The sequence below is a fragment of the Artemia franciscana genome, chromosome 12 (genome assembly GCF_032884065.1).
Source record: "Artemia franciscana chromosome 12, ASM3288406v1, whole genome shotgun sequence".
Taxonomy (NCBI): domain Eukaryota; kingdom Metazoa; phylum Arthropoda; class Branchiopoda; order Anostraca; family Artemiidae; genus Artemia; species Artemia franciscana.
The window spans coordinates 21,418,121-21,445,473 of NC_088874.1; the positions used below are offsets into that span (position 1 = coordinate 21,418,121).

Sequence of the window (27,353 nt, forward strand, 5' to 3'; positions counted from 1 at the left end):
TTCAATTTAAAAATTATTTTTTGTGCGATAGATGCTTCTACGCTACCCAACCCTCATCCCCCTGAATTTGTCGTTCAAGAAGGGTTCAAAACTTACCCACATATGAGTGGACTATGTCAACTGGATCCGTGTGAGTACTACTTCTTGTGAGAGTATTGAAGGAGTGCCCAAACTCAGTCCTATTGACATATACATTGCGCAAGGCAGAATTTAGTAAGTAAAACTCTGGTAATATAGGGTAAGTTAGTAAGTCAAACTTCCACCTTTTTCTGCTCCCTCCTCATCACTGTCATTTTATGGGGTGGGCCCTTTCTGGATCTCGCTTGCTGGTAATTGGTTAACCAATTTGTAATCTTGGCCGAGGCAGAGATACCGCACAAACACGTCTAGAGCAAAAACAGGGCTAATTTGTAAGTTATAAACTAAGCTATATTGTTTGGGTTAACCGCTGCACTAAAACCCCTCTCGCGTTCAATATTCTCTGGGCCGGTTCTAAATCCATTAACGATTCGATTCCCTTTTAGAGGTTTTAGGCCCCTTTAGATGATGATATGTGAACCTAAAAAAACGATGAGGGCTAATAAGCTCACTGAAAGACTTTTGTTTTCATCCTCAAAAGAATTTATATTATGCTAAAATTAAATACGAAACTATTCTAAAAATTTCTTGAGAGGGCAAAGTGAACCTTCAGACGTAAAGAAACCATACTACCAACCAAAGGTTTAATTATCAGAAAGCATTCTATAGATGGACCCAAAGTGACTGTTTGGATACGGAAACCCCAGACTACCGACTAATAATTTATAAGCCAAATATTACCCAATCTTACGGACACGGTTTTAGTTTCAATTGTCGGGGTGTTGGTCACTCCTTCTTTCCCAAAGAAATCAGCCAGGAAATCCTCAATCCAGGTAAAATCATCATTGGCACCCCGAAGAAAAGAATAAAAAATTTTATTCCATTCGAATACGTATGATTTTAAGCTGTAAAAACAGAATATTAAGCAGATAAGGAACCTCTCATTGATCAGATGAGCAGTGAATCCTCTAAGCCTTAGAACTAACGGACAGGGAAATTAACAGTCCTTTTATTATCCTGAAAAGCACCATATTTTTTGGATCGGCGATTCCCTCAGGTTCCCCTCAACGAATAATCTTCCCTTTCAATAGTAAAACACTACTAGTCGCTAAAAGACTGTATTATTCTAATTGTGGTGAAAATCCCATTTCTTTGATCCCAACAACAGCATCAAAGTTAGGAACTGTCTTTAATAGTATTAACTTCAGGATAGGTTTGGACCATAATGTTCTAACAGTCTAAAAAATTTTCTCAGATTAAAATTTAGTTTTTGCCGTTAAAGAATGGTGAAAATTCCATTTCTTTGGGGGCTAGGTTGCTCCTCAGAACCCCTCAAAATTATTGAAAGAGCACTGATTTTTCCCCAATTATTAAGCTAAAAAGAAACATTTTTTGACGGGGCAATATCATCATACCCCCTTCAAGTCTAGCAAGCAAGATTCCCCATACTAAAAAACATTAAGTTTTTTGCTGCTAAAACATTAAGCTTTTCGAGAAATATGTGACCGTTAAAGAATTTTACTGATGCTAGAGCTGGCAGTATTATTGTCATCTGGCAAGGGAGCCGAAGGGGTACTCTCCCCGCTTTGCTGAATGACCTCATGATGCATCATGGCCGTGTAGTGCGGAGATAGCCGTAATATTGTTGCTTTCCTTGGGAGCTGAAGGGGTCGTCTCCAGACATGTATGGGAAGAGTAGATGTGTCCTTATTGCATACCCGTGTCTTTTTTGGGAAAGGAGGAGCCTCTTGCTCTGAAATTTTCTTAAATAGAGATTAAATTCCAGTTTTTCATGAAGTAAAAGACGTTTAAAAAAAACAGCTCGTTACGGTCATTTCCGAAAGTTGGCAATTAGTTTTAATAAGGACGCATGTGGTTAAAATACATTTTATTTTTCATAAGAAATGTGAGCATTTAAGAAGTAGTAGGCCTTAACATGGCCTACATATAGGAAGAATGCGGAAATGCTATGAGACTATGGGCGCAAAAATTGGCAAGTGATGCGTAACCCCTTTCTCTAAGTGAAATTCTCTAAGTGAACTTTTATAGGATTAAAAGGCACCCCCTCCTCAACCTTAGTAAAGGAGGCACGGCAAAAATGGAATATTTGACGGAAAATTTTGAATTAACAAATACCGCAGACCGTAAATATTTTCTTTGCCTTTATGTGCGTTTTTATTCTTTCTATAGTATGCTATAGTAAGGGAAAAACATTATATTCTTCACACGTATTATGTACATGAGCTACAAAAGTTCTATACAACTGCGTTTAAATGTATTAAGCAAAACATTCTGAAAACGAGAGTAAGCTTTCGTTTTCAACAAAGTACATCTTTTTAAATTTGGGTTTAATAAGCTGCCTGTAACTAAAATTGCGATTTCAAAATGTCTGCATATGCCCCATGACTTCAAAATGACTGCATAACCATATTAAATGAGGAGGGAGAAGCCTCACATAATAATTATTATCATGCTAAGACTGCTGCTTGTCCAATCTGCCACATTGCAATTTTCTACCTTATCTAATTTTCCTCGCTAGATTGCAATCAATTTAATCATCATTTCTAATTTTAACGAAAATACTATGCTTTTACCTTGAATATTCGCTCCTTTTTCACAATTAACTAACGACTGATAACTTATGTCCGATCTATGCCCCACTTCCCTGAATAAACATTGAATAGTTAAATTGGATCTAATTACATTTTTTCATGTAAAAATAGCACTAATGACGTCCTCTACCCCCTGAAAATTCAAAGATCCAGTTTAGACATAACATGCTTTTTTAAACATTTTACGCAAATATTTAACTTGTTAAAACCTTCAAAAGTCCTCAATTTTGCAGATGAGAAGAGGTATTAAAAGTTTATTCTTTTCTCCAATTATTTAATACTATGCTAAATGATGCCAGTTCACGGTAATTAAGGCCTAAGCTAAATACAGGACAGATGATGATTAAGGCTTAACGTGGATAGTTGAGAGACAATAATTAATGCATGTTTAACCCATCTGCCAGATTAGAGAATGGCGCATTGAAACAACAGACACAGTAAAAAGCATATGTTTTGTCGTGATAAAAATTAGATAAATTTATCACTGAGAGAGCCATGCAATAGCAGGAGAGGGCGGTATTTTACTTTTACTTTTTAATCCCTTATAGAGAATTATACTAGCTCAAATTCGACTATAATATCGTCTTGTTTTTTGGTGGGGTTTATCCTTAACATGCATAGATGCTTATCTGTTGGTGTCTTTGGGTTCATTTTAGAAGATTGATTTGTACGTTTCATCTCAAATATCAAACTGATAAAATTCCATTCTACTACCTGGTCATACCAACCAAGGACAAAAAATTACCCAATGCCACTAGAAGAATAATAAGAATCTATTGTGCCTAGAAAATCAATAGACGTCTCGACTCTATAGCACTTCACTTGTTCCTGGAAATAATGGAAAAACCCTTTGTTAGTCATGAACCGAGGCTTTATGTGTGAAGCAGAAAAATATTGGACCATGACCAATATAGACCGTGTCCCTGCTTGGAAGACCTCAGAAGGTTTTTCCCATACACCCCTAGATTTTTAAGCAATCACAGAAACTGTTAGGTAACGCATCTTGACTAGCACCCCATGAACTCTAACAGCTCCAATTACCTAAGAAGTAAAAAATCATGATTTGACGGGGGCCATGAAGGTTTTTCCTGTGCTATTACGTAACAAGCACCTGTATCTTTTAGGAAACACTTCTTATTACGTAACAAACATCTCCAACTTGAGGAGAATCAATAACACCTGCGTCTTGAGGGAATCGGCGTTGAACTTCTTCGTGATCTTATACCATTAAGGAAGAAAAGAGTAGCGGCTATGGCTGCCTTTAAAACTATTGAGGGGATACTAATTTTATGGTTTTAGTTTTATGGTTTTATGATTATTTATGGCTATTTATGGTTTTATGAAAACACGATTGGCCGTCTTAGAATTTCTATTCTTTGTCCTTTTACTCTTTGGACAAAAAATTGTGCTTGATTGTCCAGAATGGCAGAAAACGCTGTCTCGCTGTGGTATGATCTCTTTTGATACTTTTTTCTTTAGATGAGTCCTATCCCAAGGTTTTAGGATCATTTATTCGGTAAGATCACCATGGAAAAAAAGAAGAAAATAAGATACATCCTTGCTTCTCATGGGAAAAGGTGATTATCTGTTACTCAAGACTGAAAATCTTCTACGTGGGGTTTTCGACCATGGTGATTTTATGGTGATCCACCATTTTGAATAAGGTTTCAGACTTCTCGTCACACTGAAAACTCTGTCAACGTTTGTGTTAATACTCGAGTTTCAGATGATCAATTGTATCTTCAGATACAGATTTTTTTATCTTCAAAGATAAACAAAAACTACCATTTATCGGTTTTTAGAGTTAACTTCTAGGGGCATGACAAATACAACAATAATTTTTGAATAGTAAATATATGGGCTTGTCATGTCTTACCTTCAAGTCCAAGTGCACTATAGATAAACTATGCATATATTGAACCCCTTCACAGATTTGTCTCATAAACAGTATACAGTCTCTCTCAGTAAGCGTAAAGTCATCAGCAACAACTCTTTCAAATAATTCTCCACCAGTAATCCTAAAAAACAACCATTTCATGGCATAATAATTATCTACCTTTCAAATCTTATTACAAACAAGAAAAAGAAAGAAAAGAGCGTAACGTGATCTAAATATGATTTTAAATGGTAGAATATTGCCTCCAAAATGCTCATTAACGCTTTAAAAAACCTGGAGCCGGTAAAAGAAATAAATTAAAAAGCCTTCAAAATTGAGTAAAAATAAAATTTTTGCAAGAGTCCATAAAAAATAAGTAGATTATAACTACAGGCTATAAATTTGACAAACTAAAATTAGGAGTCCTTATGCTTTTTTACCTTTTCCTCGCTTCAACCACTAGAAACTTTCCTTTTAACTCCTCTCTAAGCTCCATAAAAGCTATTCCAAACCAAACGCAAGGAAAAAGGGTGACTTCCTTCTGTAGAAATTTAGTCTTTGAACTGGCTGTCTAAAACGACCTTAATCTGTAGTAAAAGACGAAGAGCCTTGAGTAGGCTTTACCAAAACGACGAGGAATGCACATACGTTAATTTTACCTTTCGATCACTGACTAGATTATTCCAGCTAAATTTATGGATTCTTTGTAATGGCATGAAAAGCACTTTCGTCAATAAAATTAATGGTCACAAGGCACGACAAATAATAGTGATGGGTGATGGGGTACCACAAGATCAGCAGCAATGCTACTCTTCAAAGTATTATATATGAATCTAAATTGCCCTGTTGTCTATAACATGATTATTGCATCATACTTCGTGAATTCGATCATTAAAATATAAGGACGATCCATCGTCAATGCAAATAGCCATTGGAAACTGAAAGTGGCTAATCAGCTAGAAACTTGAGAAAAATAAAAAATTAATTGGACTTCGAAAGAAATGGAATATTTGAGTCAGCTTTGCTGTGTATGCAATACTTTATAAGCAGATATTAGCTCCAAAGAAAAATAAATAATGCAAATTAGATATCTTAAGCAAAGAGCCCTCCTCCCCCACATGGAGATAGATTATCTGTGAGAGAATGGTTCTGAAACGTCAAAGGTTTCTTGGAAATGGAGGGAAGATTTCCTACAGTTTTGGAACTATTCAAAAATTACCGCTTATTCTCTCACCCCGAATAAAACTCAAATAACTAGATATAATTCATGGTGAATGTCAAATACAATTCTTTGAGCATAAAAAGAGATTTAAATTAATCTTTATATTAAATTAGTCCAAATTAAATTAATTAAAAGTAATCAAAGTAAAAATTAATCAAAATTAAAGGCTTGATTCAGTGCCACCCAGCAAAAAAGGGAACCAATAAACTATTGTTTAGGACAGGCCTAATTGGTCTTTTGCCTAAAAGGATCTTTGTTGCCTATGTATATTTTTCTTAGTAAAAAAAAGTCTGTGTTACTAATGAAAATTTACTACTGTGAGTGATCTAAAGCGACAGGTCTTTCTAAAGAGGTGGTAAAATTTGAGTAAGATACAGTAAACACATTAGATAGGCACGAAATGGCCTCAAACGAACATGATGTGCGGCTCATATTTTCAGGAGCCTCTTGAAATATTTCTATCTTGATTTTGTTTCTTTAGTCTTAGAAACTATTATTGGTTTGGATCCGGTATTCATGCGCAGATATTTAATTCTACTGGCACCTTGAACCAAAAACACAACTATAAGCCTTTAGTGCTGGAAAAGCAGATACATACAAAGTAGTTTTGATTGTCAAAAAGCTGAAGTACGCAAAAGTAGTAATTTTGCCCCCCTCCCCTTGTTCCAGACGTACTGAGGAAACCAAACAACATATCTGCTTATCTTATATGAAAATGGACAATATCCCGAGGTTAGAAAAAAAGTACAAAAAAACACAGCATTTGGGGAAGTGCCAGACAATCATTCCTAAACCCTTCCATCCGACAATAGTCAAAATATATACATCAAATGAAAAAAATAAAGTACACAGAATTTTTGTTCAGCATTTGAAAGCAAAACGTCGAAGTAAACAATAAACACACATTTTAGGTTTTTTGTGAATAGAATTTTTTTTTTTTTTTTAATGGTCATAAGAGTTACATAGATTTAAAAATGAAAACAAAACTGTAGCTTTTAATTTTTACACAAGCAATGATCTTCAATCAAGAAACTTCAATTGATAAATTTTGAGCAAAATACAATTTTCAGCACAACTTTTAAACACAGACAGAATTCTGAATTGTAGACTTTGGAATTCTACAAAATCTTAACTGGCAATCTTACCATTAAAATAAAATTTTAGACCAACAGAGAAAAAACTTTTATTAGAAAAATAAACAAAGACTTATTTTTATGCATTTTAAGGTTAGGTCATGAAATTAATGCGCGGGAAAAATTGCAAATTTTCTTCCTGAATAATTTCATTTAAAAGATAATATGATATTTTGGATACATAATTCTGGAAGGAGTCTTCCTGACAAAACCAAAGTCAGCTTGTCGGTACTCTGGTCGGGTCTTCCTTTGTCTAAAGTCAGGACAAAAGCTTCCCAATTTCGGTACGTAAGAAATTGGAAGGTAGTGGAGAAAGGATATCTCTGGGATCATTCAAATAGTTCGTGGTAACGAGCTGTAACTAAGGACCGACTCGGCTCAATAGTAACCGAATCTCTAAAGAGCAGAATTTTAATATCAATAGGTACATCAAAAGAATCAGCTTATTATGCTGATTCCAAATATATAATACTCATCAAGTTTAGTGTTACCTATCAAAAGGTACTAACCTAAGGAAATATACCTTATTCTTGAAATAGGAGGAAAACACCCCATAAAAGTTCAAGAAATCTTAATGAAAACCACACCATCATATTCGGCGCACCAGAGAGCCCTACTGTAGAAATTTAAAGCTCATATCTCGAAAAATGTGGAATTTTGCTACTTTTGTCAGAAGACAGATCACGCATGCGTGTTTTCTTATTATTACTATCATTTTTTCCAGGGGTGATCGTATAAAAGAATGGTCCTAGAAGATCGGTCAAGGGTGTATTCAAACAGAAATTAAAAGTTCTAGTGCCCTTTTTAAGTGAAATATTTAACCGTCGACGCATCGAGTTCATCTGTAATTGCTTTGTAGCATTATTATAGTTACTTATTTTATCTATTGATCCCACCCAAAAGGAGTATAGGTAAGGAATGTATTTACTCGGAAATAATTACAGATAAGTAAATAAAAGTATAAAAAAACCTAAAAAAAATCATTCAAAGCTAAAAATTACATAAAGAAACAAAGAGCGAAACAACACAGTAGTCCTAGAAAACAATTAAATAGATGGTAGCAAATAAGAATAACGAAAATTAAACAAAATTCTTTCATTTTATTAAATTCTGGAACAAAGGAAAGGGGTTCTTGATTGAAAATATATTTTCAGATTTACAGTAAGTGTTATGTATTCAAATCTTAACTATTCCTGATGGATCGGTAATTTTAAAGGTTAGGAAAAGTTCAGTATGCAAGTCCTTATAACAGTTCGGTAGTTTCGGTAGTTCTAGTTTCGTGACAACTAGAGAAAATACCTTTCGGTTCAACCCTAAAAATGACCGTAAACACAGTTAAATACTTACAGTTCAGTAACGATAACAATTTCTTTGGGCAAATCAAACGCTGCTTCAATTTGAAGAAGCTTTGGGCTGCGTAGGAGATTCATAATCTCAATTTCTTTCTTTACTTTCTCTCGGTCAGCTCCTTTCAAACATCGAACAAATTTGGCAGCACGAGGCTGGATCAAATTACAATGCATAGCCCTATACACGACTCCGAACCGTCCTTTCCCCATTTCTTCATATACTGAGTAACGCTGTGCAAATGTGAGGCCATCTTCAATTTCTACTTTACGATAAGGAAATATTGGCTCTGTTTCTCCTAAAATAACGAAAATATTGATGCTAGTCCATCAGAAGATATAATAGTACAATGTTTGGGTAGGTCTAAGGATTTAGGTTGTCAACAATATATCATGAATCTTATTTCTGTGCTTACATATTGTGACATTGGCAAGTTTTACTGAGCCTCTATTTGTATAAAAGTCCAAAGGTAAGAAAATTTACAATTCAGAATACAAAATGGGAAAAATTGCATCTGGAGTTCTTCGTTGAGATTTTTCGTTGAGATTTTAAGCTAGAGAAGCGATTAGAATAGGGACTCTTTACTGAATATTATTAACGGGGGCAACTTTGTATTGGAAGCATCGTGAAAATTAGATTTCTTTATTAATCAACTTTTATATATTAAACGGATCTTAAATGCTGCAACTATGATGATACTGAAGATATTTCCAATAATTCGTCAGCGCACGGAAGAAATTTCCTTTTACTAAAGGTTTACGCATTGAATATATAGGAAACATAAAGTACAAATAATTGACTAAAAGCAAGCGAAGATCAGCGATTTCGAACATTTTCCCGGCGATACCCCTAATAATCATACCACATCTACTTTATGCCCCCCACAAGATGTGGTCTATCGATTTAAAAGTAAATATGGATTTACATGTAGAAACCTAAAAGGTTCTAAAAAACTTGTCCGACCAATTACGAATTTGATCCTCAAAGATGGCACATGGAGCTTTTACTGTAATCACAAGTCAATCTGGATGTGTAACTAATTGGAAGTACTTTAAATTATTTAGTTGTATTTTCACTTTCAGAAGCTTAACAATTTCCACTAGTAACTGTATCAACCGAACAATTTACCTACCCGTTATATGGATAGTATATGGATAGTAGGCCTACCAAAAAATTGCAAAAATCCTTTTTTCTGGTAATACTAAAAAAGAAGAAAAAACGCACCAATTCTATCATTTAAGAATATGATTAAAATCAATTTTTTTCGCAAAAAACTAAGGCAAAAGTGGCTAACTGAGCTCTTAAAAGAGTGAAGTATTTAAGAGTAAACTTGAGGGTAAACTAAAGACCTGCTAACTTCTATGTTTAGAGTACAATTTCTCAAAAATGAGCACCTCAAATTCCCCCCCACCCCACATACAAATAACTCTCGCAAGCATCAGTAAAGTTTAAGAGATACTTTGAGATTAGCCAATTTACAAAACTGTATTGACTGCTAAATTCGACATTGCGGGAAATTAAACTTAACGAAACTTATGCACAAATAACCCGGTTGTTAAAAAAGAAACAAAACCTTATTATAATTAGCTGAAGCAGAGATAATAGCGTAATAAAAGCCAAAGGAATCAATTTTGCAGAAGTAGCCTTTGTTTTCTTACTCCAAACCCTCCTTTATTATCATAGAAATAATGATAGCCCGTGAAGATATTCACAGTTCACACTGATAATGATCCATTTATTATTCATAGGGACATGGATGAAGATATTTTAAACGCATGGTAAAATTCAGAAAAGTAGCCAAGGTTCGCCCCAATAACTTATGGCACCCCTGAAACCATGCTACTTTTGTCTTCTTAATGGCATATGAGGCTAAAATGGGGTTTATGCGGTTTCAATCCTTGAGGTTCAGATCTAGGGTGAACTTGCCATTTTTACTACATAATGAGTCTGTTGTCAAACTCACTACTACTAACTACTCAAGATCGTCCTTTAGTGCATCAACTACTACTACTACTACTAATAACTCGCTGTAGCACCAAGCCGCCTGAGGCCAACAGAGCTACGCACACTCCTTTTCCAACCTAAAAATACAAAAAAAAAACAACTGTGCGCTATGGCAAAAGGAGATTTGTCCTCTTGAAAACGTCAATATAAGAAAGGAAATATAAAGCTGCAGTAAATGTCTTGTAAAATATCAGAATAGAAAACTTTATGGAGCAAGGAGTAGATCTGTTGGAAGTATTAACCACAACTCGTCGGTTAAGTTTAATCCCAGACAGCTAATTTTATTCTATCAATTTAAATTGCCGAGGTTTTTTTGTCTTTATCTAGAAGAGTTTGTCACTTGTACTGATTAGTTATATATTTTCTCTCTTAGATGTGAATATTTTATACGTTCATTTGCTCTTCGTATTGAGTAACATAAATACCAACACTCCGAGTCCGTCATAATTAAGTAAATGTTATTAATTTTTATACTGGATCGGATTTTGTAATCTTTGAATCCCAGGAGTAAAAAATCAAATTTTATGAAGAAACTAAAATAAGGCTTCAAAAACACATTTTTTTTTAGTTCTAACTCAGAAATTCACATCAATAAGAATAGGCCGGAACAACATTTATAGCTTCGTTCATAGTCTTCCAAAACGTAATGAGCCGTCGGCCACCCATGACAAAAAAAATGTATTAGCACCCTCTCTTCAAGCGTTATTTGATATAAAGATAAATAATGTATCTCGATCTTAATTTGGTGGGCAGGGATTTGTTCAACTGTAAAGTGTAGTTTTAATGATCGCTCAACTACATTGGAGATTTCAGGTGGATTTTTTGCCTTAATGAAAAGCATAGAACACCAGTTTTTTCTACGTTTACGCTGGAGTTGATGAAAAACAACACAAAGACGTGTCATTAGCAGAATATATAGGGGAACAAATTAGTCTCGATATAGGCTTTTTCAGTAGCGTTAATTAGGGGAAGGGGGCTCCTGCCCCCCTAGATTTTGGAAAAGGACTCCTTTTCATTGGTGGGGGGATATTTTCATTGAAAAACACCTATTTTGTATTTTCACTAAAAATTTAAGAATAAAACACATTTGCCTCACCTAGATTTGAAAATACATCCCCCACCCTTAATTTTATTAATTGGCGCCATTTGGCCTTAGAAACCAAATTATGGCAATTACGGTACTATTTTTCGATGCCGTTGGCACAACGAAGAACAAGGATCATTGATGGAACAATGTTAAGTTTTTATCGATAATTATGATTACAGCATAGTTAAGGAAGCAGGTGGCGTCAATTGAGGAAGGGATTTCTGTCCCCACTAGATTATCTAGCTCTTCCTTAAATAATTAAAAGTAATTTTTGGTATGCTCATTAAAATCGACAGAAACAACAAAACTACCCCCCCCCCACTAGATCTTGAAAAATATATTCTCCTTAATTTCGTGAATTAACACCGCTGAAGGGTGTTAATAAACAAGCTAGATATTATAGCCGTTACCTACATGTCATGCGCCTAAGAACATCTCAAAGTTTCGAAAGCCTTTTCTTACTTGCTTATATGTCTTAGGATTTTCAAATGTCTTTAATACCTTCGTCTGAAACGATGCTATAAGCACTCACTCTCCTTTGGACGGGTCCACTCTGAAGACATATCGCATCAGTTTCAATACCAGGCAAACTATCCCCATGTATATTCGACGCCTTTATTCTAAATCGGTACCAACAGCTGCTCTTGAGATTCGAAACAACAAAAGAAGTCGAATTGCATCTATCAAAAAAGAACTGTTTATCTAAAATAGTGTCTTGTAAAAATAACCGTAATTGTAATATTACATTGAATTTTTACCACAGCAACAAATCATGAACAATCTTAGAGGGGGGGGGGGTATCAGAAAGAACCATTTAATTGGATATTTATCGGTCTAAAAGTCCATAAGTATGTTAAAAAGTCAAGTGGTAATTTATTTACTCAGAAGCGTAATATAAAAGAAGGTGATTTTTTTCGGCTTTTGTTTAAACAACCGTCTGCCGCACATTTTAAGCACCGCTACAAGCTTCAAAATGTTCGTCGACTCATGGGTAGGGTAGAGGGTCATGTGCCTTCCTAGATTAAAAAAAAAATTTTTTTTGCTATTTTTATTGAAAATTGCGTTCTTAGTGTTTTCATTGGGAAAGACAGGAAAGCATGTGCCTCCTCTCCTAGATTTAAAAAATACCCTTTTTGGCGTTTTCATTGAAAACTACCTTTTTCAGTATTTCCACCTAAAATCACTTAAGATTATAGGATTCCTTGAAATTACTCTATCCATACAGTTGAACACACTGAGGTCCTCTAGTTCTAGCGACCTTGAAGTTATTTTTAGAAGCAATTTCGACTAAGATCATGCTAAAATATATCTATTCCCAATCTGGTACCCTTGCAATCACCTACGATTACAAAATTCCTTGTATTTTGCTCAGTCCCAACAGTTGAGCATATTGAGCTCGCATAATTCTAAAGACCTGGAAGTTGTTATGCGTCACTAAGAAATTCTTCAGAAAAGCCTCCTACCATTTATACCTCGAAAAGCATCCATCTAACTAAGGTGGCTGCAAGTACTGCTACCCTGAGGATAAACTTTTCGGAACCCAGAAGGCTACAGAATTCTAAAAGAAAAAAAAATGCCGTCCACGGAGTTATTCCCCGGAAAGATTATTCATATTTCTACTCGGAGACAAATTGCCCTTGACATTTCCTCTTGTAGACACTTCCCGTACAATAATGATAAAGCCGCATACAGAGTGGATACGTCATCGTTCGCAAGGGTTAGAGTTAGCGGTGCCGAGCTACAATTCAAGTGGCTAAACTCTGTTAAGACAGATACACAAAGGCCACAGGCAGATACTTTTTAGTAGCTCCTTCCCCTCCCGAAAACGTAGATACTGAAATACCTTGTTTCTGCACGTTATTCAACTTGCACAAAATCATCCATATAAGGGTGCAAATTAAATACCAAAGTTGAAAAATGTAAATGCAAGTAAGCAATGGATTTATTCTAATTGTATGATCATCAGAATAATAACAGTTTTGCACAAAGCCAAATATTCTGACTTATAGCTCTAATAAAAGAGAGACAACATTCTAAAAATTGTGTTTATATTGCGATAGCAATTACTTTATATATATATTTGAAGATAGAACCTAATGATTATACCTTACTTGTATTTTCACCTAACCACCTCAGCAACAAACAGTTTCAACTCTTAAGGATTTAAACACCGCCGTTGTGTCGTTTAAGAGACGAACTTTAAATATATTATATTTTTAAACCATAAATATGACAATGAATGGTCTTGGATGTCATAGCCTCTGAATAAATGCACCTAAAGAATTATTTAACATGCTTTAGCTGATTACTCTGTTATTATGCGTCACTCCTTGTTCCTAAATAGGAATCGAACTCTTCTTAATATCTGAGGATGGTGCATTAAGATGCTAAAGATATTAGACAAATTTTCGGTCATGATTAAAGGCTACCGCCTCTTTTCACCAATCTCTTGGATCGAAAACTTTTAATTTATTTGTGATTCACTCTCAACCTGTACGATATCTAAAGAAGAAATCCGAACTTGGACTATTATAGGTGATCTTTATATATATATATATATATATATATATATATATATATATATATATATATATATATATATATATATATATATATATATATATATATATATATATATATATATATATATATATATATATATATATATATATATATATATATATATATATATATATATATATATATATATATATATATATATATATATATAAAGATATTCATCACTATTGCATTACTATAATATGCTTAAAGAGTAACAACATGTGATGAAAAATCTACAAAGAATTTCCTACCGATTCACAAAATTCTTTGAATAACGCTTATTTATCCATAACTTTAGCCTTTTGCTATATCAGCTTAAATCCCGATTTTGGAAGAGTGCTTTTCTTTTCTATTTACTGTTTTAAACACAATCTATTATAAAATGACAATCTTACCATATTCAAATTTACCTGGTAAGAATTTTCCAGTCTAGTTCCGATTCTTCAGCATATTCCACAATATAGCCTGTAATAGCTTTACCGCCATCATAAGCAGATCCATACCAAGAGAGAGTAACGCCACCATCAACTATTTCAGAAACATTGGGAGCCTCTCGGGGAGGATCTGGAGGACCTAAAACATTTGAATCAGCGATGTAAAGATAGCTCTAGGCGGGCAGTATTTGAAGAAAACCCGGTATTTAATAAACTGAAATAATATCACTGTACCTCATATTAGCTATGGGCAAAGAGCAACTATATTATTTAGCGTTAATGAACATAAAACGCTAAGAATTAGAAGCTATCAATGGGAACGAAACAATTAATAATTTTGTAGAGTCTAAAATAAGAAAAGTCAGCTTTAAATAAATGACAACTTTTTTTTTTTTTAATAAATGCGATTTTTGCTAAGATAAGGCCTGAAGAGTTTTGGGAAACAGGGGGGAGATACGCTAAACAAGATTTTGCCCTGAGCGCAAGAGAGACCAGAATCACCACTGCACTTGGGAGATTCTAATAATTTCAAGGCTCCTGCTCTTCCTTCTCCCAGAGATGTGTAGCTGATCCTGGAGCTCGAGAACGGCATTGGTAGCTACTTCTAACAAATTTTAATTGAGATTCAACCATCCCGTTTGGAATATACCGTGCATACTACAATTTAAATATTCTTCAAGGCCTTTCCTCGATGGTAGTTAGATTAGTGTCAAGCTCCCAAGGATAAACTAGCACATTGGCTGTTAGTTCTCATCAAGTTTGATTGACTTTAGCAAGCCTCTTCCGGTAGATGCCCTGATGAGAAGAGTTTTGGGAGCCCCTTCCCCTGCAGAGGTCAGATCAATTATGGAACCGGACGGTTCAAGACGTTGAAAATTAAGTCTCCTTTTCAACTAAAGACTATTTTTTGTCGCAAATACAGAAACAACCCCCCCCTCCTATTGGCAAGAGAAAAAATTGGCTCTTCAAACCGGGAAGAGACTAAGCAAGGTACCAGCTTTTCCTTTTGTCGAGCTGTATTTAGATCTATTAGTCTGTTTTTTTCTATGTCACGATGACACGAATAGAGAAAAGTCCCCACAAATGTTAGATCGGATATGCGCCCCAAGAAATTAACAGTATGTAAGTTAGTCTGCTCTTGCTTTTCATCTAGTTAAGCAGGGATACAAAAATCTATTTCTTTAGATATCCGCAATAAAAAAATTAAATTTTAGCTATCCCCTCCCAGCCCCTAACACTTTCCAAGAGTTTGAGTACTAGAAACTTAATTTATCAGGTTTGGGAAATACCTAATATTAATTTCTTCTAGTTGTCCTAATGACAAGAATTTAGGGACCCGTCCCTTTTCCCTGCATTGTAAAAGTCTATCTCGGATCACATCTTTATTAAAGCACAAGAATTGCATTAGCTCTTTCTTCCCACCAAGATACTTTCAGATCTTTTTCAGAACGTCGTCTGGTTAATAATCCTGATGAAAAAATTTGGCAGAATCTATCCAGTATATACTGGATTGGGTACAAAATGCCCAAGAAACACAATTAGAACCCTTACTCTTACTTCCAACCGAATTTGGATGAGATCTAACAAGTCGTAGATTCCGTAATTACAATAGCTTATAGACTCTTTGCTCCTATTCCGAGGTGGCGGCTGGATAAGGAACCGCATTAGGCATAAAAAAGAACAGGTTGACGTTGATGTTTGGCATGGTTCTCCTTTCTTTTAAATAATCTGGTGACAAGAATTTAAAGGGTCGCTCCAATCCCCCATCCCATGAAAAGGGTCATTTCGATGAAGACCCTCAAAAAGCAAAACAGCTTTTACTTCCGTACCTGTATCGTTAAGATCCGACAACTCTTTCAGGTAATTGCCCTATCGACAACAATTTAGGTACCCTCTCCCTATAGACTGGTTCAAGTACAACTTTATGAAGACATAAACAACAATCGTTTCTACTTCCTACCAAGTTTGGTGGATATACAATGATGCATTCAAATAGATCTGCTAGTGACAAGAGAAAGGGAGACCTCCACAGCCCCATAAAGGTTAGAATTAGTACAAACTTAACAAAGGGCACGCCAAAACACTTATATACATAGTACTTATATACTTATATACAAACACTTATATACTTATAAACATAGTCAAACAGTTCGTGGTAACGAACTGTAGTAAGGAGCGACCCGGCTCAATTGTGACCTGTTTTAAAAAATAGAGTTAAGAATAAGAGTCAAGCTTTAGCGTAAAGAGCGAGTCGTTGAGGAGGAAAAGCCCCTTTCATATACGGAGTAATTTCTGTTCGTTGTAAGTTTTAATATCGCTCCTTACTTTCATTTAAAAAAACTTGTTTTTTTATTTAATTCCAACAAAGCTTGGTTGGAATCCGACAATGCCTTCTGTTAGATACCTTGATGACTTGGATTTAGGATCCCTCGTCATTCGTTTTCTGACAAAGGTTATATCGTAACCGAACTCCAAGAAGACATAAATAGAGCACTAGCTCTTACTTCCAACAAACTTTGGTAAAAATTTGGTCAAGATCTGACCATCGATTCTGGCAGTCATCTAAATGACATGAACCTGGGATCCCACCCCCACTTTCCCAGCAAATATTAATTGTTGTTGAAGAACCAAAGGAACGACCATGAACACTAACTTTTAAGTCCTATCAAGGTTTGGTTGAGGAATGAAATTCTACGAAATTTGCATGAAATCCGTATAAATTCTCTCAGAGAAATTATAAAATTGAAAGTAAGCGTGAATATTTAAGTGGTGCTAATAAATGGAAAATACAAAACAACCGGAAGAGTCTAGAAGTAAAGGTTCAAAGCTCGGTCAGCTTTTTTAAATCTTCGAAACGTGAAGTTGAATAGCCCAAACCTAGGCCTCATTACCGACGAAAAATTTCAGTCAAGTCTGAACCAACTAAAGTTTTAAATAATCACAAAATTAAATTAGCTTAACTGATTCCAATCCCGATTGCCAAATTTTCAGACACAAAATGAACTCTTTAAAAATATAGCTATAATGCCAAACGAGGTAAAAAAGTTATTAGCGTTAATTGAACATTGTCAACCAAATAGACCTTTCTTGAAGCATTTCTTTCCCAAGCGGTCTTTCAGTACAGCATGCAATTCCTTCAAAACTGCAGCATGTCAAATTATAAGCAAGTTTTGGCTATGTCAAACTCACAATCTAGATCGGATCTCTATTGTTTACCATTTTGGCTTTTTAGCCAAAGTGCTGATTTGCAAAGCTGGTGTGAAGGTAATATTAGAGACTGAAAGGGTCTAAGTAAAAAAAAAATTAAAGTTCATGCAAGCAGCATTGTTCATTTATAATCTTGTTTCCAGAATGCCACTTGGAAAAAACAAAAACAAAAAGGTAGCTGATCAAATTTCAGATGAACGGAAAAAATAGAAAGGCATATTCATAAGGATTGTGGATGTAAATTCGAGCAATAGCTTTGTACTCATTGTTGTTTGATGGTCCACCACGATAACGGTGCAGCAGCAATGAGCAGGAATTACTCTGGGCTGCAAAAAAGAATTAAAAGTTTACCGAAAAGTGGATTGCGTATACTGTACAGAACATAACCTAAACTAGGTGATCAATGATACAGAATGAAATATTTCTGAAATGAGAAACTTTTACGAAATAGTTCCAAAATATCAAGCGTTTATCAGTAAAAGCTTACCTAGATGACAAGAACTTTACACTGCAGATCAAAAAATAGCTTTAAGAGTGTTATGAAGTGTTAGACATAGTTTATTCTATTTAGCTTTAAAAATCAATGACAGAAATAGCATTAACAGTTACAAACAATCCGAGAAACTTCGAATTTATTCTTGTCTTCTCACTTGAAACTGAAATATTAGTGTATGTGAAATATAACTTCAAAAGCCCTAAAGAGGCCAACAGTTCACCTAGGTAGAGCATCGTGGTTTCTAGGCCATATTTCCGACGATTAAAAAATTTTAAGAGAGAACTTTACGTCTTTCTTCCTGATTTTAAACATTTGGCTCCATCATGGGACATAATTTGTAAGATACAAAATAAGCGTAAGTGAGCTGTCAAACGCTTCTTTTATGAGTTATCAGTTGACTACAGAATTGACGGCCCACTGAAATGATTTTAATTCACTATTTATAATGCAACCCTGGAATTTGTGTTTGTATGTATTCAGAGCAGTTCAAAGAGAGGGGCAACCAGGGTAGCTGCCCTGGGCACCATAGCGGGGAGTGCTACGGCTAGGGGGTGCCCACATTGACCAAATTTTTCACTTGATTCGGCCTTTTTGCTTATCTTTGAGTCAAGAGGCTGTAACTAATTTCCCCCAGTCGCCACCTACTCTAGGAACATCTCTATATGTATTGGATGTGTCTGAGGTCCTTGCGTCGGCCCTGCAGTGTTTTGCTGCAGCTGAGTTCAAACTCTGGGCTCCCTATTAGAATTTGTGATAACTCAGCTACAAATTAGGTTTGACAGAATGCGTTGAATTAATGGTAAGTTTTCATTCTTGATCCATTTGAATTTAGTATACTTTCCACAAGAGAAGCTTTCTCTATTACTGCCTAACCAAATAATGTCCTTCAAAACACTGCTGACCAAAGAAATTGTGCACAACAAAAGTATTCGATAAATAATGAGCCTACTGGTTGAAAAAAAAAACAGCTGTATTATCAGTTACCCTCCCCCCGAACTTTGCTACAGCTTTGTAGCTTCATTTGACGATACCCGTCAAAACGGTTACAGTTGAAAGAAGCTTTTCCAAAATTAAATGAATGAAGCCCGATTTAAGAATTAAAGAAAGAACAAGCTTTTCAACTGAAAGTAAGGAGCAACATTAAAACTTAAAACCAACAGAAATTATTACGTATATCAGGGGGGTTGCGCTTTCTCCTGAGGAAGAGCAATCCCCCTCATATACGTATTACTTTCTGTTCGTTCTAAGTTTTAATGTTGCGCCTTACCTTAAGTTGAATACCAGGAAATCTGGCTACACCTCCTAGGAAAAAGTCGCTCCTCACCTTGGATACATTCTCTGTTTTTTATAGACAATACAATGTGAAAATTTACCCCGGACAATTGGTATTAAAGTTCTGTTTTTTAGAATTTCGGTCACTATTGACCCGGGTCGCTCCTTACTTACAGTTCACTACCTCGAACTGTTTGATACCATGGCCCAAACTCGATTGAGTTCCTTCCCACTGTCAGTCACTGGATATAAAGACAAACTGAAATCTAACGTCAATGAAAAGGTTGAAAAGTTTTTAGTTAAAAAAAAACGAAAATAGAAAAAAAAAAACAAAGACTAAACTTGGGAACTTTAGTAATCCTCACCCTTCCTCAATATTGTTCGTGTGTTTTTATAATACCTATGTAATTTTGATAATTTTTTATATATAGATTAGAAATATATTTTGAGATAAACAATTCTTTCTATATAGGTTAGTAATATTTGTACAAGATTTTTTTTTTTATTTAACAGCACTAAACTATTTTTATATGACCTCAATACTTTTTGCGCAGGCCCCATTTTGTCAACGCCGCAACTGGGCCAATTCTATCCATTCCTACATTATTTGGCTTGACAGCGCTATATTGCGCATCTTCTCATGAGAACAAGGCTCTTTCGTCGCCCGTTTCTAAAGCTGCCGTATTGAGAGAAATGGGAGTTGTTGTTTCTCCGTAAGGTTTCTCCTGAATCCGGAGTTATTGTCACATAATAAACACCAAGTTTTAATTTATCTTTCCTCTCTTGTTTCAACACTAGAAAAACTATATTTCTGGATTTTTGTCTTTAATTAAAGAAACAAGGTCTTCTTGGAAGAATTACTATCACTGCTGCCATAGTCCTGTCGTAGTGTCATCCACCTGGGACCAAAAGATCTATGTAGTTTAAATTCAAAGACTGGAGTAGCCAATTAGCATTAAATAGAATACTGCAAAAGGTATTATTTCTGGAGGAACTTCCACGAGAAATTTCGCACTTTTTTGTTGTTCTGGTTTTAAACACCATCTCCCATTTTTTGAGAATGTGTTGTCCTGTGTTGTCACTCTCATGTGTTGTCCTGATATCAGTGACGTATCTTTCTTTTCTAGCAGAGCAACTATGTTTATCCGTTCATTGGCCAAATTTCTGTTGATTTGAGGATTATCCTACCGCCTTTTTCGCTTTAATTTGAACTAATCATTGCGTATTAGAACAATAAAGTCAGATATGTTTGTTTTCGTATACTTTCAAAAGGGCGAAAGAATTGATAACCAGGGTAAAACCTATAAAACCTTGCTTGAGAATCTAGGCTGACGGTAGTTTTAAATATAAACTGAATTTAAACTAAACATACTTTAAATTAAACATAGTTTAAACATTCGACAAACATAAACTAAATATATTATGGAACAATTACGTATTAATATGAAATACAGACGAACATATACAATAAAAAAAAATCTTAAGATGAAAGAAAACAAAGAAAAGGCTGAGCTAAAATTCAAAGCAGATTAAATAAATAAGCAAGGAAGAAATTGGTCTGTGGAATCTTCTATTTCAGGCCCTGTGCGAAAGGTTTAATATTGACAGAGGAAAGTGCTTCAACGGTGGATCATACTATTCTTTTATCATTAAACGTTTTTCCAGATTTCCAGCTTTGATAATTTTTATGTGTCAATACATTAGATAAATGTACGTCAATGCATTTGTACATCAATTCCTTAGATATTATTTTTCAGTATTTTCCTGAACGTTTTTGAACATCAAACCATAACGAATTGTGCACACAAGCATAACTAAAAATACTAACCACAAGACTAGGTAATGACAAAGTTGAATTCCATCCTTGTTAGTAGCATCAATAACCCTAAAATATATTAACGAAATCCCGTTTGATGGTAATTATAATGCATTCCTGGCTTCAGCAGTAAAAATTAATAGTGACTCAATAAGTAGGAATAAAGTTAGAGAACATGCAAAGCTTTTATAACTTAAAGATATTAATTATATGTACTGTCACGAGCAATAGACACCTTATTAGAAAGAAGAAGAACTCGCAATTTTAACAACTAAGTATAGGAATAATTTCAGGAAGTTAAATGAAGTCACGATAGGTAAATTATTACATATATAGTTTACTACCTTGAATATTAACTGAAGCAAAATGGCAGTCTGATCCGTGACTGTTTGCAACAACGATAATGTACTTTCCACAATCATCATCACTGACATCACGCAAATGCAAAGTTGCAAAACCGTCTTTCACTGAACTTGAGATTCTCCCTGACGTTTCCAAAACTTCGTTCTGGAAAAATAGAAGAAATGACAAGTGAATATCATCTCATTTACCTTTTTCTCCATTAATATCAAATAAAAGGTGATTCCAATTTATGGATTGGATGGTCTAACATCTATTCTCTTTGATTTTGAAAGGGTTTCGCATCTTGATTAAAGAATTTTTAAAAAGAAGCTGTGCTCCAAAAAAGCAAGTCCAAACCGAATCACAACAGTGATTGAAGTCGACAGGAACAAGTTCAAGATCTCTTGGAAGTGTTACTCCCTATTTAATGGCAATTAATGATAAGTTTGGTATTCGATAATATCGGCATTTCAGAATTTCTAACCAAGAGTTCATTACAGTGAGCCACATTATAAATTGCGATGCTACATTTTGAGAGAACACATATCTTCTGCGGGGGTGGGAGAATTTGAAAAGACCAGTCAAATAATCTTGAGTAGCCTCCAAATAATTTTATAGCGAAAAAGGAAGAACGTTTTCTGGAAGAAACATTTTTAAGAAACATTAGAACAAACACTCCTTTGTTCAAAGAACAAACACCCACCCATAGTAACTATAAACTTAAAACGCTTTTTGAAAAAAAAAAAAAAAACTATCAAGTGGAGAAGAATTGCCATTTGATTAACATAGAACTGAAAGAAATTATTTAGATCAAGGTCAATAACATTTTCATCTAAGAACAAGAGCTAAGAGCTCATATGGCACTTGTGACGAGGCCAGACGAGCCAAGAGCTCATATGGTATGCGCTCTAGCAAAATTCTAAGAATCAATAGATTGATTTAAAAGGAAAATCGGAGGCTTAATGCCGGTCGGGATTTAAAATATGAGCTCTGAGTCACGAGATCCTTCTAAATATCAAAATTCATTAAGATCCGATCACCCACTCGTAAGTTGTAAATACCTCATTTTTTCTACTTTTACCTCTCCCTTCAGCCCCCCCCCCACCCAGATGGTCTAATCGGGGAAAACGATTTTATCAAGTCAATTTGTGCAGCTCCCGGACACGCCTGCCAATTTCCATCGTCCTAGCACGTTCAGAAGCACCAAACTCGCCAAAGCACTGAGCCCCACCCCCTAGCTCCCCCTAAGAGTGTGGATCCAGTACGTTTACGTCAATCACGTATCTACGATATTTGCTTATTCTACCCACCAAGTTTCATTCCGATTTCTCTACTCCAAGCGTTTTCCAAGATTTCCGGTTTCCCCCTCCAACTCCCTCCAATGTCAACAGATCTGGTCGGAATTTGACTAAGAGCTCTGAGACATGAGTTCCTTCTAAATATCAAATTTCATTAAGGTCTGGTTACCCGTTCTTAAGTTAAAAATTCCTTAATTTTTTAATTTTTCCAAATCAACACCCCCAGCTCCCCCAAAGTAAACAGATTCATTCCAATTATTTCAATCACGTATCTATAGCTTGTGCTTATTCTTCCCATCAAGTTTCATCCCGATTTCTCCACTCTAAGCGTTTTCCAAGATTTCTGTTTCCCCCCTCCAACCTCCTATGTCGCCAGATCCGATTCAAATTGAAAATGGAGGATCTAAGACACAAGATCCTTTTATATATCAAGTTTCATTAAGATCCGATCACCCATTCGTAAGATAAAGATACCTCAATTTTCACGTTTTCCAAGAATTCCGGTCTCTCCTCCAACTCCCCATAAGTGACCGGAACTAGTCGGGATTTAAAATAACAGCTTTAAAGCACAAGATCCTTCTAAATATCAAATTTCATTAAGACCTGATCACCCGTTCGTAAGTTACAAATACCTCATTTTTTCTTATTTTTCCGAATTACCCCCCCCCCCCAAATCCACCAAAGAGGGCGGGTCCAGTCTGGTTATGTCAGTCACGTATCTTGAACATGTTTTTATTCCTCCCACCAAGTTTCATCCTAGTCTCTCCGCTTTAAGTGTTTTACAAGATTTCCGCCCTCCACATGACGCTGGATCCGGTCGGGATTTAAAATGAGAGATCTGAGTTACGGGATCCTTCTAAATATGAAATTTTATTAAGATACGATCACTCCTTCGTAAGTTAAAAATACCTCATTTTTCCTAATTTTTCTAAATTAACTCCCCCTCCCCCAAATCCCCCTAACAGAGTAGATCCGTTCCGGTTATGTCAATCACGTATCTAGGACTTCTGATTATTTTTCCCACCAAGTTTCATCCCGATCCCTCCACTCTAGGCGTTTTCCAAGATTTTCGGTTCTCCCCCCCCCCAACTCCCCTATATGTCACCGGATCCAGAGCGGATCCATTCCGGTTATGTCAACCACGTATCTTGGACTTGTTTTTATTCTTCCCACCAAGTTTCACCCTGATCTCTCCGCTTTAAGTGTTTTCCGAGATTTCCGGTTCCCCCAACCCCCCCTTAATGACTCTGGATCCTGTCGGGATTTAAAGTAAGAGATTTGATTTACGAGGTCCTTCTAAATATGAAATTTCATTAGAATCCGATCACTCCTTCGTAAGTTGAAAATCCCTCATTTTTTCTAATTTTTCAGAATTAAATCTCCCCCCCCTCCCAACTCCTCAAAACAGAGCAGATCCATACCAGTTATGTCAGTCACGTATCTAGGACTTTTGCTTATTTTTCCAGCAAGTTTCATCCCGATCCCTCCACTCTAAGCGATTTTCCAAGATTTTAGGTTCCCCCTCCAACTCCCCCCAACGCCACCGGATCTGGTCGGAATTTATATAATAAAAGCTCTGAGACACGGTACCCTTCCAAATATCAAATTTCGTTAAGACACCATCACCCGTTCGTAAGTTAAAAATACTTCATTTTTTCTATTTTTTCCGAATTAACCGGCACCCCACCCCACCCCAGATGATCAAATCAAGAAAACGACTATTTCTAATTTAATCTAATCCGGTCCCTGATATGCCTGCCAAATTTCATCGTCCTAGCTTACCTGGAAGTGCCTAAAGTAGCAAAACCGGGGCCGACAGACCGACAGAATTTGCGATCGCTATGTGTCACTTGATTAATACCAAGTGCCGTAAAAAAATAAGTTTCCGACTACTTTGAAAAGGAGCCTGAAAACCTTGGATAGTGAGATCAGAGGCAACGCTATAGCGTTGTCTACAGTAAAGGCCGTAAGGCTTCAATGTTTTATTATTTTTTTCTCCAGAGGCAGTTTCTATGGAAGGTGTTGTCGCATAAATTTCAGATGGGGCTCATTCGATTAGAAATCAGAAGTTCTAGTGCCCTTTTTAAGAGTCAGAAGTGATCGGAAATCAAATAGCCGATACCCCCACGCTCTATTTTCCCCAAAGACATGTGATAAAAATTTCAAGACAGCCATTTTGTTAACAATAGATCAAAAGTCATTATAAGAAAAACTCCGAGGTGGACACAAACCTCCAGGGCCCCGGGGCAGGCGCTGTAAGTTATGCCCTGGTGGCATATGTGGTTCTTATAGAGGTGGAGCTCGTATAAACTTTACAGAGGGCTCATTTCATTGGAAATTGAAAGTTCTAGTTCTCTTTTAAGAGTTAACAGATATCGGGGAGCAACTAGCCCCCTCCAAACCGTTTTTTCCAAATACTTCCAATCGAATTTTTTATGTAGCCATTTGTTCAAAATAGATCGAAGGTCATATACCAAAAACTCCAAGGATAACATATCCCCCCAAAACCCCGGGGTAAGCATTGTAAATTATGCCCCATGTGGCATATAAGGTTATTATGGAAGGGGTGAATGTATAAACTTAGTAGGTGGCTTATTCGATTGTAAATCAGAATTTCTAGTACCCATATGAAGAGTCAAAAGTGATCGGAGGCTATCTAGCCCCAACAGAGCCCTTTTTTCCCAAGTACATCCGATCAAAATTTTGATATAGCCATTTTGCTCAAAATAGTTTAAAGATCAAATAGCGAAAACTCCGGGGTCGACAAAACCCCGCATAGTCCGGGGGTAATTGTTGTAAATTATGTCCTGGTGAGAAAGTGATCAAAGAGTCAAAAGTGATCAAAGGGCAGCTAGCCACCTCTACGGTCTTTTTTTCCCAAAAATACCTGATAAAAATTTTGAAACAGCCATTTTGCTAAAAACAGTTCAAACATCATATAACAAAAACTCCGGGGTCGACACAACCCCGAGGAACCGGGGGCAGGCGTTGTAAGTTATACTCTGGGGGCATCTATAGTTCTTATAGAAGGGATGCTCATATAAATTTCAGAGAGGGTTCATTTGATCGAAGTTCGTATAAACTTCGAAGAGGGCTTATTTTATTGGAAATTGGAAGTTCTTGTTCAATTTTTAAGAGTCAACAGAGATCGGAGGGCAACTAGCCCCTTACGTCCTTTTCCCCAAATACGTCCGATAAAAATCTGAGATAGCCATTTTTTGAAAACAGTTCAAATACCATATAACGAAAAGTATAGGGTTGACACATCCCACCCCCAAGGCATGAGGGCAGGCGGTGTAAGTTATGTTCTGGGGTCACATATGGTTCTTAAAGAAAGGATGCTCGTTTAACTTCATAGAGGGCTCATATGATTGGAAATTGAAAGTTCTAGTTCACTTTTCAAGAGTTGAAAGAGATCGGAGAGTAATTAACACGCCGCTTTCACTAAAACCCATCTGATAAATTTTTTTGAAATAGCCATTTTGTGAAAAAAAAACAAGAACTAAGAGCTCATATGGCACTTGTGACGAGGCATGAAAAGCTAAGAGCCAAGAGATCATATGGTATGAGCTCTAACAAAATTATATGAATCAACAGATTGATTTAAAAGGAAAATAAGAGGCTTAATGCCGGTCAGGATTTAAAATAAGAGCTCTGAGTCACGATGTCCTTCAAAATATCAAAATTCATTAAGATCCGATCACTCACTCGTATGTTATAAATACCTAATTTTTTCTAATTTTTCCTCTCCCTTTAGCCGCCCAGATGGTCGAATCTGCGAAAACGACTTTATCAAGTCAATTTGTGCAGCTCCCTGACACGTCTACCAATTTTCATCGTCCTAGCACGTCCAGAAGCACCAAAGTCGTCAAATCACTGAACTCCTCCCCCAACTCCTCCAAAGAGAGCGAATCCAGTACGGTTCCGTCAATCAAGGACATTTACTTATTCTATCCACCAAGCTTCGTCCCGATTCCTCCACTCAAAGTGTTTTCCCAGATTTCCCCCTCCAACTCCCCCCAATGTAAAAGATCTGGTCGGGATTTGAAATAAGAGCTCTGAGACATGAATTCCTTCTAAATATCATATTTCATTAAGATCCGATCGCCTATTCGTAAGAAAAAAATAATCCAATTTTCACGTTTTCCAAGAATTCCGGTTTCCCCCTCTAATCCCCCCAATGTCACAGGATCTGGTCAGAATTTAAAAGAGCTTTAAAGCACAAGATCCTCATAAATATCAAATTTCATTAAGATCTGGTCACCCTTTCGTAAGTTACAAATACCTCAATTTTTAAAATTACCCCCCCCCCCCAACTCCACCAAAGAGAGCAGATCCGGTCCGGTTATGTCAGTCACGTATCTTAGACAGGTTTTTATTCTTCCCATCCAGTTTCATCCTGATCTCACCGCTTTAAGTATTTTCAAAGATTTCCGGTACCCCCCAACTGCCCCCCCCCCAATTACGCTGCATCCGGTTGAAATTTAAAATAAGAGATCTGAGTTACAAGGTCCTTCCAAATATGAAATTTCATTAAGATCCGATCACTCCTTCGTAAGTTGAAAAT

At 36.0% G+C, this 27,353-nt stretch overlaps 1 protein-coding gene across 4 annotated transcripts in view; it reads right to left on the reverse strand.

Annotated features, from left to right (window-relative positions):
• LOC136033839 (myosin light chain kinase, smooth muscle-like) overlaps window positions 1–27,353 on the reverse strand; it is a 116,027-nt gene that overhangs the window by 18,696 nt on the left and 69,978 nt on the right. For all 4 annotated transcript variants that reach the window (XM_065714787.1, XM_065714784.1, XM_065714786.1 and 1 more), the window contains exons 6-10: window positions 21,491–21,653; window positions 14,332–14,494; window positions 11,861–12,039; window positions 8,269–8,566; window positions 4,567–4,708 (exon numbers count right to left, since the gene is read on the reverse strand). In XM_065714787.1, the coding sequence (XP_065570859.1) occupies window positions 4,567–4,708; window positions 8,269–8,566; window positions 11,861–12,039; window positions 14,332–14,494; window positions 21,491–21,653 (945 nt within the window). The remainder of the gene's footprint in view (window positions 1–4,566; window positions 4,709–8,268; window positions 8,567–11,860; window positions 12,040–14,331; window positions 14,495–21,490; window positions 21,654–27,353) is intronic.